Source organism: Arachis ipaensis, chromosome B07, assembly GCF_000816755.2.
Source record: "Arachis ipaensis cultivar K30076 chromosome B07, Araip1.1, whole genome shotgun sequence".
NCBI classification, from domain to species: Eukaryota; Viridiplantae; Streptophyta; class Magnoliopsida; order Fabales; family Fabaceae; genus Arachis; species Arachis ipaensis.
This window is the reverse complement of record NC_029791.2, coordinates 118,873,228-118,886,707: the sequence shown is the minus strand read 5'-3', so window position 1 is coordinate 118,886,707 and position 13,480 is coordinate 118,873,228. Positions and strand designations below refer to the sequence as shown.

Below are 13,480 nucleotides of genomic sequence, written 5' to 3'. Positions count from 1 at the left end.
TGGTTTGCGATTATAATAGTTGATGAGTTTGGAAAACTCCAAATTAATTTGATGATGATCAAACATTATTAAAATAATTAATTACAAAATTATTAATGTAATTTTCATTTCACAATTGATAAATTAATAATTTTGTTGTGCAGATTTTTTGGACCGAAAATGGCAAGCCCAATATGTTGAATACATTTAACTTTGTGCAATATTGTTATATGAATTATGGCTGAATTGTTATGCTTGTTGGGCCAGAAAAATATTTTTGAAGCCCAACAAGATGGTTGGTCCGAAATTAAAAAGGGAATTGGGGCCAAGGTTTAAGCTACCCATTTAATATGATGAAATCCATTTCTTTATTTATTTTGCTGCACGCTTTCAACGGATCTCACTTTCATCATGTGGTAGATTCCAAACTTATTCAACTATCATTAATTGCATTGAAACCATGAGAGAGAAATAGTAATTGATTTGATTGCCATCAATGCTATCACACGCTACTAAGCAAAAGGAAAGTAAAAGTTAATTCAATTTAATTCTTTTATTCAAATCACATTCAAAGTTTTCTCTCTTCTCTCTCTTCTCTCTCAAACTTTCGGTCACTTCACAGAGGAAATATGGAAGCTAAGTCAAGTTATCAGAAAAAAGAAGAAGCTAGTAGCAAGGCCATAGTGATCATGGCACCAAGAAAAATGAAATCTGAAATATGGTGTGGTTGAGATCTTTACCACAAAAGGTAAGATGTGGTAAAGTGATCTCAAGCCTTCCATACCCGAAAATGGTGAAGATCCACTTCGGTCAGAAGAAGAGATCCCTTGGAAGCATGGCTTGTCTCTACCTTTGCTCAACCACTACAGGAGGTAGCTACTGTAGCTACGTGGAGGATGAGGCAGGAGGAGCAGTCAAATATCAAGAACTCATCAAGGGCTAGGAATCCATCTTGGAGAGCAAGTCAAGATGGAAGGCCCAGATTGATGAAGCTTGGTGTGAATGGAAGACACAGAGGTAATTGCATGTTGGGTTTTATATTCGGTTTCCTCTCCTCTCTTTGGCCGAACCGGTTTTTGTATGAAGAAGAAGAAGTTAGCTCGGTTCAACAGTTTCAACCTTGGAGGCTTCCCCTTCTATAAATAAGGGAGAACAACCAGGACTTGAAGCAAGGAGTCAAGAGTGCAAAGCACAGAGTTCTCATAGCTACCCAAGCTAACAAAAGTTCTTCTCCTTCAATGTTATTCATTTTATAATTTTTCTGTTTAGTTTTGTATGTCTTGAGTCTCATGGAAAAAGGCAAACAGTGAGGTTTGTAAGAAAAAGCCATAAAGCGAAAAAAGGTAGAGTATACAAAATTAAAAGAAAAAGTCATAGATGTCATAGAGGTCCTTTGTACATCTGTGTTGTGTTTCATGATTCTGTGGGAATCCCCTTACAAGTTGGGTTAGCACTTAGCAGTTGAAAGCTTGGTAGGTGACAAAGTCAAGTTCAGGATTGGGGTTAGATTCTGGACTTGTCCCGGATAGGAAGGGTAGTTCCTAGGAAGAATTGGTGTATGTAATCATGATGATTATAGTGAAATTCCATCATTGTTGTGATGGAGACTGGATGTAGGCTGCATTGCACTTGGCAGCTGAACCTGGATATTTCGTGGTGTGATTCTCTCTCTCTCTTCTACTCCATTTCTGTTTCTGCTGCATAGGAGATAAAACTGAAAAATATCTCTTGCCTGGTTACGAGACAAAAAGAAAAAGTCTCGTGGCTAGGTACGAGACAAAAAGCAAAAAGTCTCTAGAAGTTATTTCAAAGGCCAGCAAGTGTTATTAAGCGAAAAAGGGGCTAAGATTCAACCCCCTTCTCTTAGCCACTGATAAACCATCAATAGTAATTAACAAAATACTTTAATTTCGAACACCTAATATCCTAGAATGTTGGAAATAAATTTAAATCTTATTCGAAACTCATAAAATACAAATTTTCATTCTCCTCTTGAGAGAGTAAATTGATTCTAAAATGGGTCGGGGAGCCCCACCAACCAAGATAGGTTCAAAATGCTAGCTCATCTCGCTTTATGGCGGATTGGTGGGCTAGTCCGCTTAACTTTAAAAAAAATTCATTAAAATTAATAAAAAATAATAATTAAAAAATTAAATACAAATAAAAAATAGTCAAATTATAATATAATTTTGGGTTAAGTACTGTTTTCGTCCCTAAGGTCTGGGGTGAAAATCAAATTCGTCCCCGACCTTTTTTTGTTATTAAAATCATCCCAACGTTACAAAACGTTATAAAATCATCCTTTTGTCCATAAATAAAAATTTCCAGACAATTTTTTCCTTAAACAAAAATAAAAAAATCCTCTCCCATTATTACCACTATCCCCTGCAGCATCAGTCATTACTACTACCACCACCACACCATTCTTCATCCATCCATTAACCCCAAACCCATCACAACACCAAAAATAGCAACAGCAACTCAATTTTAAAGTGAAAAAAGAGAAAAAAAACTTGGCAGCAACAACTCAATTCTTGATCCACTTCCTTCTGAGCTTCCACCTTCACGGCCACCAGCCTGGCTATGGCGCTTCGACAGAAGGGACAAACCGACAGCGTAAGGGCAGCCGTGGCAGGGTTTGGTTTATGGTGAACGAAATTGTGATCACACTTTTCACAACTCCGGTACAACTAACCAGCAAGTGCACTGGGTCGTCCAAGTAATAAAATCTTATGCGAGTAAGGGTCGATCCCACGGAGATTGCCGGCTTGAAGCAAGCTATGGTCATCCTGTAAATCTTAGTCAGGCGAATTCAATTGGTTATGAGTTTTGATAATTGAAGGATAAATAAAACGTAAATTAAAATAAAGATACTTATGTAATTCATTGGTGGAAATTTCAGATAAGCGTTTGGAGATGCTTTGTTGCTTCTGAACCTCTGCTTTCCTATTGTCTTCATCCAATCATGCGTGCTCCCTTCCATGGCAAGCTGTATGTTGGTGAATCACCGTTGTCAATGGCTACCATCTGTCTTCTCAATGAAAATGGTCCAGGTACGGTTTCTGTACGGCTAATCAACTGTCGGATCTCTCGTCTCGGATGAAAAATACCAGGCACAGCTACCGCACGGCTAATCATTCGTCGGTTCTCACTTGTGTCGGAATAGGATCTCTCTATCCTTTTGCACACTGTCATTGCGCCGAACATTCGTGAGTTTGAAACTCGTCACAGTCATCCCTTCCCAGATCCTACTCAGAATATCACAGACAAGGTTTAAACTTTTCGGATCTTAAGAATGCTGCCAATTGGTTCTAGCCTCTACCACGAAGGTTCTAATCTCACGGATTCGAATGCTCTGTTGTCAGGAGAGACAAGTCAAATCCGTGGATCAGAGACCCAAGAGACTATACTCCAGCTGTCGTCCAATGACTACGTTGAACATCATGTAGACCGCTTGTGGTTATCAGGCATGCGGATCTTGGCTAAGCGAGTAACGACGATAGTGGGTGATTGTCACGGGTCACCCCTTCATTCTGACTTAACTGAATTAAGTACAAGAGTATATCTTGGAGAAGAAGTAAGTGTAAATTGAAAGAGAAACAATAGTACTTGCATTAATTCATGAAGAACAGCAGAGCTCCGCACCTTAATCTATGAGGTGTAGAAACTCCACCGTTGGAAAATATATAAGAGAAAAAGGTCTAGGCATGGCCGAATGGCCAGCCTCCCAATGTGAAAAATGGCATAAGATTATATGATCCGAATACAATAGGAAAGACTAGTATTTATACTAAACTAGTTACTAAGGATTACAGAAATTGAGTACTAAGTGCAGACAGTGCAGAAATCTACTTCTGGGGCCCACTTGGTGTGTGCTTGGGCTGAGCATTGAGCTTTACACGTGCATAGGCCTTTTCTAGAGTTAAACTCCAGCTTGGATGCCAGTTTGGGTGTTTAACTCCAGTTCTGGTGCCAGTTCCGGCGTTTTACGCCAGAAAATGGTCTCTGGCTGGCGTTGAACGCCAGTTTGAGCCATCAAATCTCGGGCAAAGTATGGACTATTATATATTTCTAGAAAGCCCAAGATGTTAGCTTTTCAGCTCAATTAAGAACGCGCCAATTGGACTTCTGTAGCTCCAGAAAAACGCATTTGAGTGCAGGGAGGTCAGAATCCAACAGCATCTGCAGTCCTTTCTCAGCCTCTGAATCAGATTTTTGCTGAGGTCCCTGAATTTCAGCCAGAAAATACCTAAAATTACAAAAAAATACACAAACTCATAGTAAAGTCTAGAAATGTGATTTTTGCATAAAAACTAATAAAAATATAATAAAAAGTAACTAAACATACTAAAAACTATGTAAAAACAATGCCAAAAAGCGTATAAATTATCCGCTCATCACAACACCAAACTTAAATTGTTGCTTGTCCCCAAGCAACTAAAAACAAAATAGGATAAAAAGAAGAGAAAATACAATAAATTTCAAAATATCAATGAAGCTTAGTTTCAATTAGATGAGCGGGACTAGTAGCTTTTTGCTTCTGAACAGTTTTGGCATCTCACTTTATCCTTTGAAGTTCAAAATGATTGGCATCCATAGAAACTCAGAATTCAGATAGTGTTATTGATTCTCCTAGTTTAGTATGTTGATTCTTGAACACAGCTACTTTATGAGTCTTGGCCGTGACCCTTAGCATTTTGTTTTTCAATATTACCACCGGATACATAAATGCCACGGACACATAGCTGGGTGAACCTTTTCAGATTGTGACTCAGATTTACTAGAGTCCCCAATTAGAGGTGCTCAGAGTTCTTAAGCACACTCTTTTTGCTTTGAATCACGACTTTTACCATTCAGTCTCGAGCTTTTCACTTGGACCTTCATGACACAAGCACATGGTTAGGGACAGCTTGATTTAGCCGCTTAGGCCATGATTTTATTCCTTTGGGCCCTCCTATCCATTAATGCTCAAAGCCTTGGATTCTTTTTTTACCCTTGCCTTTTAGTTTAAAGGGTTATTGGCTTTTTGCTCTTGCCTTTTGGTTTAAAGAGCTATTGGCTTTTTCTGCTTGCTTTTTTTTTTCTTTCTTTTTCTTTATTTTTCGCCATTTTTTTACAAGCTTTGTATTTTTCAATGCTTTTTCTTGCTTCAAGAATCAATTTTATGATTTTTCAGATTGTCAATAACATTTCTCTTTTTTTCATTATTCTTTCAAGAGCCAACTATTTTAACATTCATAAACTTCACTATAAAAAATATGCACTATTCAAGCATTCATTCATAAAACAAAAAGTATTGCCACCACATCAAAATAATTAAACTATTTTCAAGATAGAATTCGAAATTCATGTACTTCTTTTTCTTTTTCAAAAAACATTTTTCATTTAAGAAAGGTGAAAGATTCATGGAACATTCATAGCTTTAAGACATAGACACTAAACACTAATGATCATGTAATGAAGACACAAACATAGTCAAAACATAAAGCATAAAAACCGAAAACAGAAAAGAAAATAAACAAGGAGATTAAAGAACGGGTCCACCTTAGTGATGGTGGCTTCTTCTTCCTCTTAAAGAACCAATGTAGTTCTTAAGCTCTTCTATGTCTCTTCCTTGTCTTTGTTGCTCCTCTCTCATGGCCTTTTGGTCCTCTCTGATTTCACAGAGGATGATGGAGTGCTCTTGGTGCTCCACTCTTAGTTGCTCCATGTTGGAACTCAATTCTCCTAAAGAGGTGTTGAGTTGCTCCCAATAATTGTGTGGAGGAAAATGTATTCCTTGAGGCATCTCAGGGATTTCTTGATGAGAAACTTCCTCATGCTCTTGTTGAGGTCCATGAGTGAGCTCTCTTGTTTGCTCCATCCTCTTTCTAGTGATGGGCTTTTGAGATGAATCTCTCCATCTCCCATGACTCGGAGTTGGAAGCAACTACTTTCCCTTTCCTCTTCTTAGAGGTTTCTTCGGCCTTAAGTGCCATTAATGGTTATGAAAAAACAAAAAGCAGAGCTTTTTTCCACCCCAAACTTAAAAGGTTTGCTCGTCCTCGAGCAAAAGAAGAAAGAAAGGATTAGAGGAAGAAGAGATGGAGGAGATGGAATTGTGTGAATGGTTCGGCCAAGGAGGGTTTTAGGTGGTTATGATGTGTGAAAATGAAGAAGTGATAAGGGGCTTATATAGGAGTGGAGTGGAAAGGGAATTCTTGTAATAGGTGTTGGGTTTGGGAGGGAGATGGTTTGAATTTGAATGGGTGGGGGTAGGTGGGTTGTATCATGGTTTTGGAGGAGAAATGGAGGTGATTGGTGGAGGTTATTTTGGGGAAGAGTGTTATGGAAAGGTGTGAAAAGGAGAGAAAAAGAGTTGGGGTAGGTGGGGATCCCGTGGGGTCTACAGATCTTGAGGTGTCAAAGAATTCTGCTCCTTGCACCTTTCTGGCGTTTAAACGCCCTCTGTGTGCCATTTCTGGCATTTAACGCCAGTTCTGCTGCCCATTCTGGCGTTAAACACCAGTCTGTCTGCCAATTCTGGCGTTTAACGCCCAGAATGCTGCCAGACTGGGCGTTAAACGCCTATTCTGCTATCCTTACTGGCGTTTAAGCCTGTCCTCCAGGGTGTGCTATTTTTTATGCTATTTTTTATTCCGCTTTAATTCTGTAACTATTTTTGTGACTCCACATGATCATCAACCTAAAGAAAACATAAACTAACAATGGAAAATGAAATGAAAAAATAATTAACATAGATAAATAAGATTGGGTTGCCTCCCAATAAGCGTTTCTTTAATGTCAATAGCTTGACAGTAAGCTCTTACAGAGCTTCACAGATACTCAAAGCATGATTGTGGCCTCCCAACACCAAACTTAGAGTTTGAATGTGGGGGCTCTGCTTGACTCTGTATGGAGAGAATTGAATGAAGCTTTTCATGCTTCTTCTCCATGTTTACAGAAGAAGATCCTTGAGCCTTAAACACAAGGTAGTCCTCATTCAATTGAAGGACTAACTCTCCTCTGTCCACATCAATCACATCCCTTGCTGTGGCTAGGAAGGGTCTTCCAAGGATAATGGATTCATCCTCATCATTCTCAGTGTCTAGGATTATGAATTCAGCAGGGATGTAAAGGCCTTCAACCTTTACTAAGACATCCTCTACAAGTCCATAAGCCTATTTTATTGATTTGTCTGCCATCTCTAGTGAGATTCTTGCAGCTTATACCTCAAAGATCCCTAGTTTCTCCATTACAGAGAGTGGCATGAGGTTTATACTTGACCCCAGGTCACACAGAGCCTTCTCAAAGGTCATGGTGCCTATGGTACAAGGTATTAAGAACCTTCCGGGATACGATTTCTTTTGAGGTAATTTCTGCTGAACCAAGGCATTCAGTTCATTGATGAGCGATGGAGGTTCATCCTCCCAAGTCTCATTACCAAATAACTTGGCACTCAGCTTCATGATTGCTCCTAGAATTGTGATCACACTTTTCACAACTCCGGTACAACTAACCAGCAAGTGCATTGGGTCGTCAAAGTAATAAAACCTTACGCGAGTAAGGGTCGATCCCACGGAGATTGCCGGCTTGAAGCAAGCTATGGTCATCCTGTAAATCTTAGTCAGGCAGATTCAATTGGTTATGAGTTTTGATAATTGAAGGATAAATAAAACGTAAATTAAAATAAAGATACTTATGTAATTCATTGGTGGGAATTTCAGATAAGCGTTTGGAGATGCTTTGTTGCTTCTGAACCTCTGCTTTCCTATTGTCTTCATCCAATCATGCGTGCTCCCTTCCATGGCAAGCTGTATGTTGGTGGATCACCGTTGTCAATGGCTACCATCTGTCTTCTCAGTAAAAATGGTCCAGGTACAGTTTCCGTACGGCTAATCAACTGTCGGATCTCTCGTCTCGGATGAAAAATACCAGGCACAGCTACCGCACGGCTAATCATTCGTTGGTTCTCACTTGTGTCGGAATAGGATCTCTCTATCCTTTTGCACACTGTCACTGCACCGAACATTCGTGAGTTTGAAACTCATCACAGTCATCCCATCCCAGATCCTACTAAGAATATCACAGACAAGGTTTAGACTTTTCGGATCTTAGGAATGCTGCCAATTGGTTCTAGCCTCTACCACGAAGGTTCTAATCTCACGGATTCGAATGCTCTGTTGTCAGGAGAGACAAGTCAAATCCGTGGATCAGAGACCCAAGAGACTATACTCCGGCTGTCGTCCAATGACTACGTTGAACATCATGTAGACCGCTTGTGGTTGTCAGGCACGCGGATCTTGGCTAAGCGAGTAATGAAGATAGTGGGTGATTGTCACGGGTCACCCCTTCATTCTGACTTAACTGAATTAAGTACGAGAGTATATCTTGGAGAAGAAGTAAGCGTGAATTAAAAGAGAAACAATAGTACTTGCATTAATTCATGAAGAACAGCAGAGCTCCGTACCTTAATCTATGAGGTGTAGAAACTCCACCGTTGGAAACTACATAAGAGAAAAAGGTCTAGGCATGGCCGAATGGCCAGCCTCCCAATGTGAAAAATGGCATAAGATTATATGATCTGAATACAATAGGAAAGACTAGTATTTATACTAAACTAGTTACTAAGGATTACAGAAATTGAGTACTAAGTGCAGATAGTGCAGAAATCCACTTTCGGGGCCCACTTGGTGTGTGCTTAGGCTGAGCATTGAGCTTTACACGTGCATAGGCCTTTTCTAGAGTTAAATGCCAGCTTGGATGCCAGTTTGGGCGTTTAACTCCAGTTCTGGTGCCAGTTCCGGCATTTTACGCCAGAAAAGGGTCTCTGGCTGGCGTTGAACGCCAGTTTGGGCCATCAAATCTAGGGAAAAGTATGGACTATTATATATTGCTGGAAAGCCCAAGATGTTAGCTTTCCAGCCCAATTGAGAACGTGCCAATTGGACTTCTGTAGCTCTAGAAAAATGCGTTTGAGTGCAGGGAGGTTAGAATCCAACAGCATCTGCAGTTCTTTCTCAACCTCTGAATCAGATTTTTGCTCAGGTCCCTCAATTTCAACCAGAAAATGCCTGAAATTATAGAAAAACACACAAACTCATAGTAAAATCCAGAAATGTGATTTTTGCATAAAAACTAATAAAAATATAATAAAAAGTAACTAAAACATACTAAAAACTTTGTAAAAACAATGCCAAAAAGCGTATAAATTATCCGCTCATCAGTTTGTTGTGGCAACATAGGGCTAATGTGCATAGTGCAAACATCTGGTGCCCACAGTTCTTGACTTCAATTGTGCATTCTTGCTCAAAGCAAATGTAGCATAATGTTGATTCGCTAACCTGAAACAAATTATATCTTGTTAAATCCAATTTGAGAGACAGATGCAGAGTGGGTGGAATTGAGTTGAATTAAATTGAATAACATGAGAGATATTATCATCATCAGAATGAGATGGAGATGGGAGAGAGTAGGTGGTAGGCTTTAATAATATATTTTTCTTCTTGGCTTCTTGATTAAGTTAGCTGATGAACTTCAATGGAGAGGGCTACACAAAAGGCTCTGCAGACGAGGGATTCAGCAGTGATGCACATACCCCATATTTGTGCTTCATAGCTACCACATACGGTATTCTCCTTCATGGATAAACAATCAACATAAATCCATGAATATGTGAATGGTTCATTACACTGAAACAAAACAAGAGAATACTCAGATGCGTCGCGCTGATAAAAAAAATAAAGTTAAAGTAGAAAAGAACGATTTTATAACGTTTTGTAATGTTGAGGATGATTTTAATAACAAAAAAAGGTTGGGGACGATTTTGATTTTGGCCTCAGACCTTAGGTAGCGTTTGTTTGCAGAGACTGGAACTGAGACTGAAAGACAGAAACTCAGTATTATGTTTGTTAAGCTAGAGACTGGAACTTAAATTTCTGTCTCTGTCTTCCAAATTTTAGTATTTCAGTACCTCCAAAAAGTAGGGACACTGGAGACAGAAAATTTTAAAGACGGGGACAGAAATTTCAATTATAATTTGTACCTAAATTACCCCATTCTAATTCAATAATTCCAAAATTACCCTTTGTAAATCAGGGCTTCTTCAGAATTACCCCATCTTCTTATTCTTCTTCAGAATAACCACGTAGCTTTTGAAGCACCATCTGAAGAACAGCCGCTGCCTCACCACGCCGCTGGCCTCGCCACCGCTAGGTAAGTGGTTTGCCGCTTGCAAGTTAATGTTCGTGGTCCCCATCTTCTCATCTCTCCTCTTTCACCTTCACAGGAAAGTCAAAGAACGAAGCTGCCGCCTCTCCCCGGTTGCTGTCGACGTCAACCATCAACTCCTCGTCTAAGTGCTCTGACCTAGGTTAGTTATATACAAAAGTTGTTTAATTTACTGATTCCTTTCATCTTTTCAGTCATGCCCTAATTCGTGGATTTGTTTCTTTCATCTTTTCCGTCATGCCTTAATTTGTGAAAGTTTCTTTGATGAGAACGAAAGCCAAGCTAACTAACCCATTTATTTCAGCTTTATAATAACATGAGTTTATGATGTTTACCTCCTATTTTTGTCTCGTAAGAACTAATTACTGAACAATCTGGGATCAATTGTGAAGTTTGATCAGTTTGATAGCAGGGTCAGTGATTAAGTTTGGCCATTGCAATAAGTTTTGATGTCTTTGTTTGGCTTGTTATACTTGGATTAGTGCATCTTCAAACCTCAATATGTGCAGCTTTATAACAGCATGCTAGTTTATATGTTAGAACTTAGAACTATTATTAGGTAGGCTACAATTATTAACATATCTATTTGAGGGGAAGAATGTTTGTTCTCTAAAATAGTAAGTGAAATTGTTGAATGTACATGATATCAAGTGTGAATCACTTCACATTTTAATTACCAAATCTTCTTTGTTGCCTCTTGAAAGACTTTGATTTACTTAAAGTACCTGAAAAAGTCACTTAAAATACAGTTTGTGAAATGAGAGAGGAAACTTAATTAAAACAAGGGTGAAGCTTAACAGGAGTATCAGAATCTGCATAGAGATGGTTGCAATTTATCTGTTTATCGGTAACTATAATTACTTTTAAGCTTTTTTGCACAATGTATTGAATCATTTTCCCCCCTCTATCGCTATTGTATATAAAGCTTATGGATGGGTGATTTATTGAAAAATTTTCATGGCATGAGGTAACAGAACATCCCATTTAGATGTATGCTCTTTGCAAAATCCTCAAGTTTTCTAATACTCCTTAGATGTTGAACACAACAAGATTAGATTTTATGCTAAAATTTGGTTTGATGATTACTTGAACTGATCAAGAAAAAAAAAATAGCACACAATCACTTGGTCTATATATTAGTTTAAGCCGATACATGTTGATGGGGGAGTTTAAATCAGTTGATTATCTTAATTTGTGTAGGTAAAAATGGAGAACAAACGCATTTGGAGTGATGAAGAGACTAATGCTTTTGTTGGCTTCATGGAGGAGTTTGTGGTAGATGGTCAGAGGGCCGACTGTGGGCAGTTCAAACCAGGAACATGCGAGAAACTTGCTCTAAAGATGCTGGAGGCCTTCCCCGGTTGTACCCTGACTGCGAAGCACTGCAAGAATAAGCACAAGCGGTTGAAGGAGAAGTATCAATATGCCGCTGACATGCTTGGATGCAGTGGGTTCGGGTGGAATAATGAGAAACAATGTGTCGAGGTTGATTCGAAAGACGTCCTTGATGCATGGTTGAAGGTGAGTGTGATTCATGCTTGGTAAAATAGAACAGTGGATTTGTTCTTGCTTCTTTTCTAAATTAGTTTTGGTTTCTAATTATTTTTGTGTTGTTCTAATAATTTTGTTCTTGCTTCTTTACACAGAAATTTAATGTTTCTTACGAATTTATGCTGATGCCATGTATTGGATGCCAAGTAGGAAATTAAGCGCATTTAGTATTAGTCTCTTATATGATGCATACTTCTGTCACTAATTTGCCTGTAATAATAGTATTAACATGGCAGCTCAGTTTGAGTTAATTATATTTTTTTTTCTGCTGCGTTTGGAATTTTGGAATCGTATGAATAAATTAGTACAAAACTCATGACTTGTGCCAATTGTTTAAGTCTCTCTTGCACCATGACTTGTGCCACACTTGACACCAAAGGCAACCAATTTAGTTCTTAAATTAGGTGTTAGCTTGAAAGGTAGATGGGGACATGGTTATAGTTAATAGTTAAGTAACTAACTCTGAATGAATACGGTAGTGGCACTTCTAATGTTCCTATTTTATTGAATCTAAACTTGGTAAATCTCTCTGGAATTGCATGCCTTAAGCATTTTTACTCAGCCGGGGCAATAAACATGTGGATGAAAAATGAAATGAAGTTCCCTCAATATTGTTTACTTCTAATGTTCCCTCATTAATGTTTGTTAAATCGGGTTTATATTTTCACAGGCACATCCAACGAAGTTCTACAGTCCTGGCAAGCCATTTCTTCTTTTCCACCGGCTAGAGGGTATATTTGGCAGGGATAGAGCCACGGGAGCAGCAGCAGTTAGTGGCTTCGATGCGGAGGAACAGGTTAACGAAGAGACGGAAGAGACTACAATTGGATTTGATGACTCTGAGATGTCTCCACAACCAGAATTAGACGGAGGCCCAGCAATGCAAGGACAAGCATCACATTCTGAAGCTGGTGCGAGTGCAGGAAGTACAAGGCGATATGGGAGGAAGAGAAAGCAAGCTGACGTTTTGGAGAGGATGGCTGACCATATCCAGCAATCTTCGGCTGACCAAAGGAAGAATGCCCAACTAATTGCTGATGCCATTGTTGGTGTGAATGAGAAGTTTAAGGTTGGTGAGAAGCTCGCACAGCTTGGGTTCGGTGATGACGATGTGGTGAGGGCGATTTTGAAGTTTGCTGAGAGTCCTAATGTGTATGCACATTTCTGGGGTTTGACAGATTCACAGATGATTGGCCTTCTGCGTTCCATTATATGAAGTTGACTGTTGGCTAAGGGTATTAAGTTTGGCTTATGGTATTAAGTTTTTTACTATAGGGTTTTAGTATTTTGTGAGATGGTTATATTTTTAAGATGGTTTAACATACAAACTTATGCTTGGTATACATTTGGATAGATATTTTGGTAATGCCTTTACTTTGGTATGTATTGAATAGGTGTAGGTTCTTAGTACAATCTTTTTGGTATTGTGGTATGGCCTTTGCTTTGGTCGCTTGAGCAGGAATTGTTGGTTAAGTACAATGTTTATGGTCATGATCATGTTAATGAAAATTCTGATAATTTTAGGTCATCACATGTCCCATTCTGGTTGATTATCAGTATGCTTTTTAAACTTGTATAAAGATTATTTTCCTGCATTAGCCGGTAGCAGTAGATTTGTGTTTTTGAGTCTTATAGAAATTTTGGTGAAACGTTACTGTTTATACTGGTTTTATTGAAGTATGTACATGAAGAAGTGGGAAAAGATGCACATAGTTGCTAAATTCAGAACACAAGTAACATA

General features: G+C 38.8%; 1 protein-coding gene across 1 annotated transcript; it reads left to right on the top strand.

Annotated features, from left to right (window-relative positions):
• On the top strand, positions 11,395–12,955 carry LOC110265144. The gene is made up of 2 exons (XM_021107971.1): positions 11,395–11,709; positions 12,410–12,955. Exons 1-2 carry the CDS (start codon positions 11,395–11,397, stop codon positions 12,953–12,955), a joined length of 861 nt encoding a protein of 286 aa, XP_020963630.1.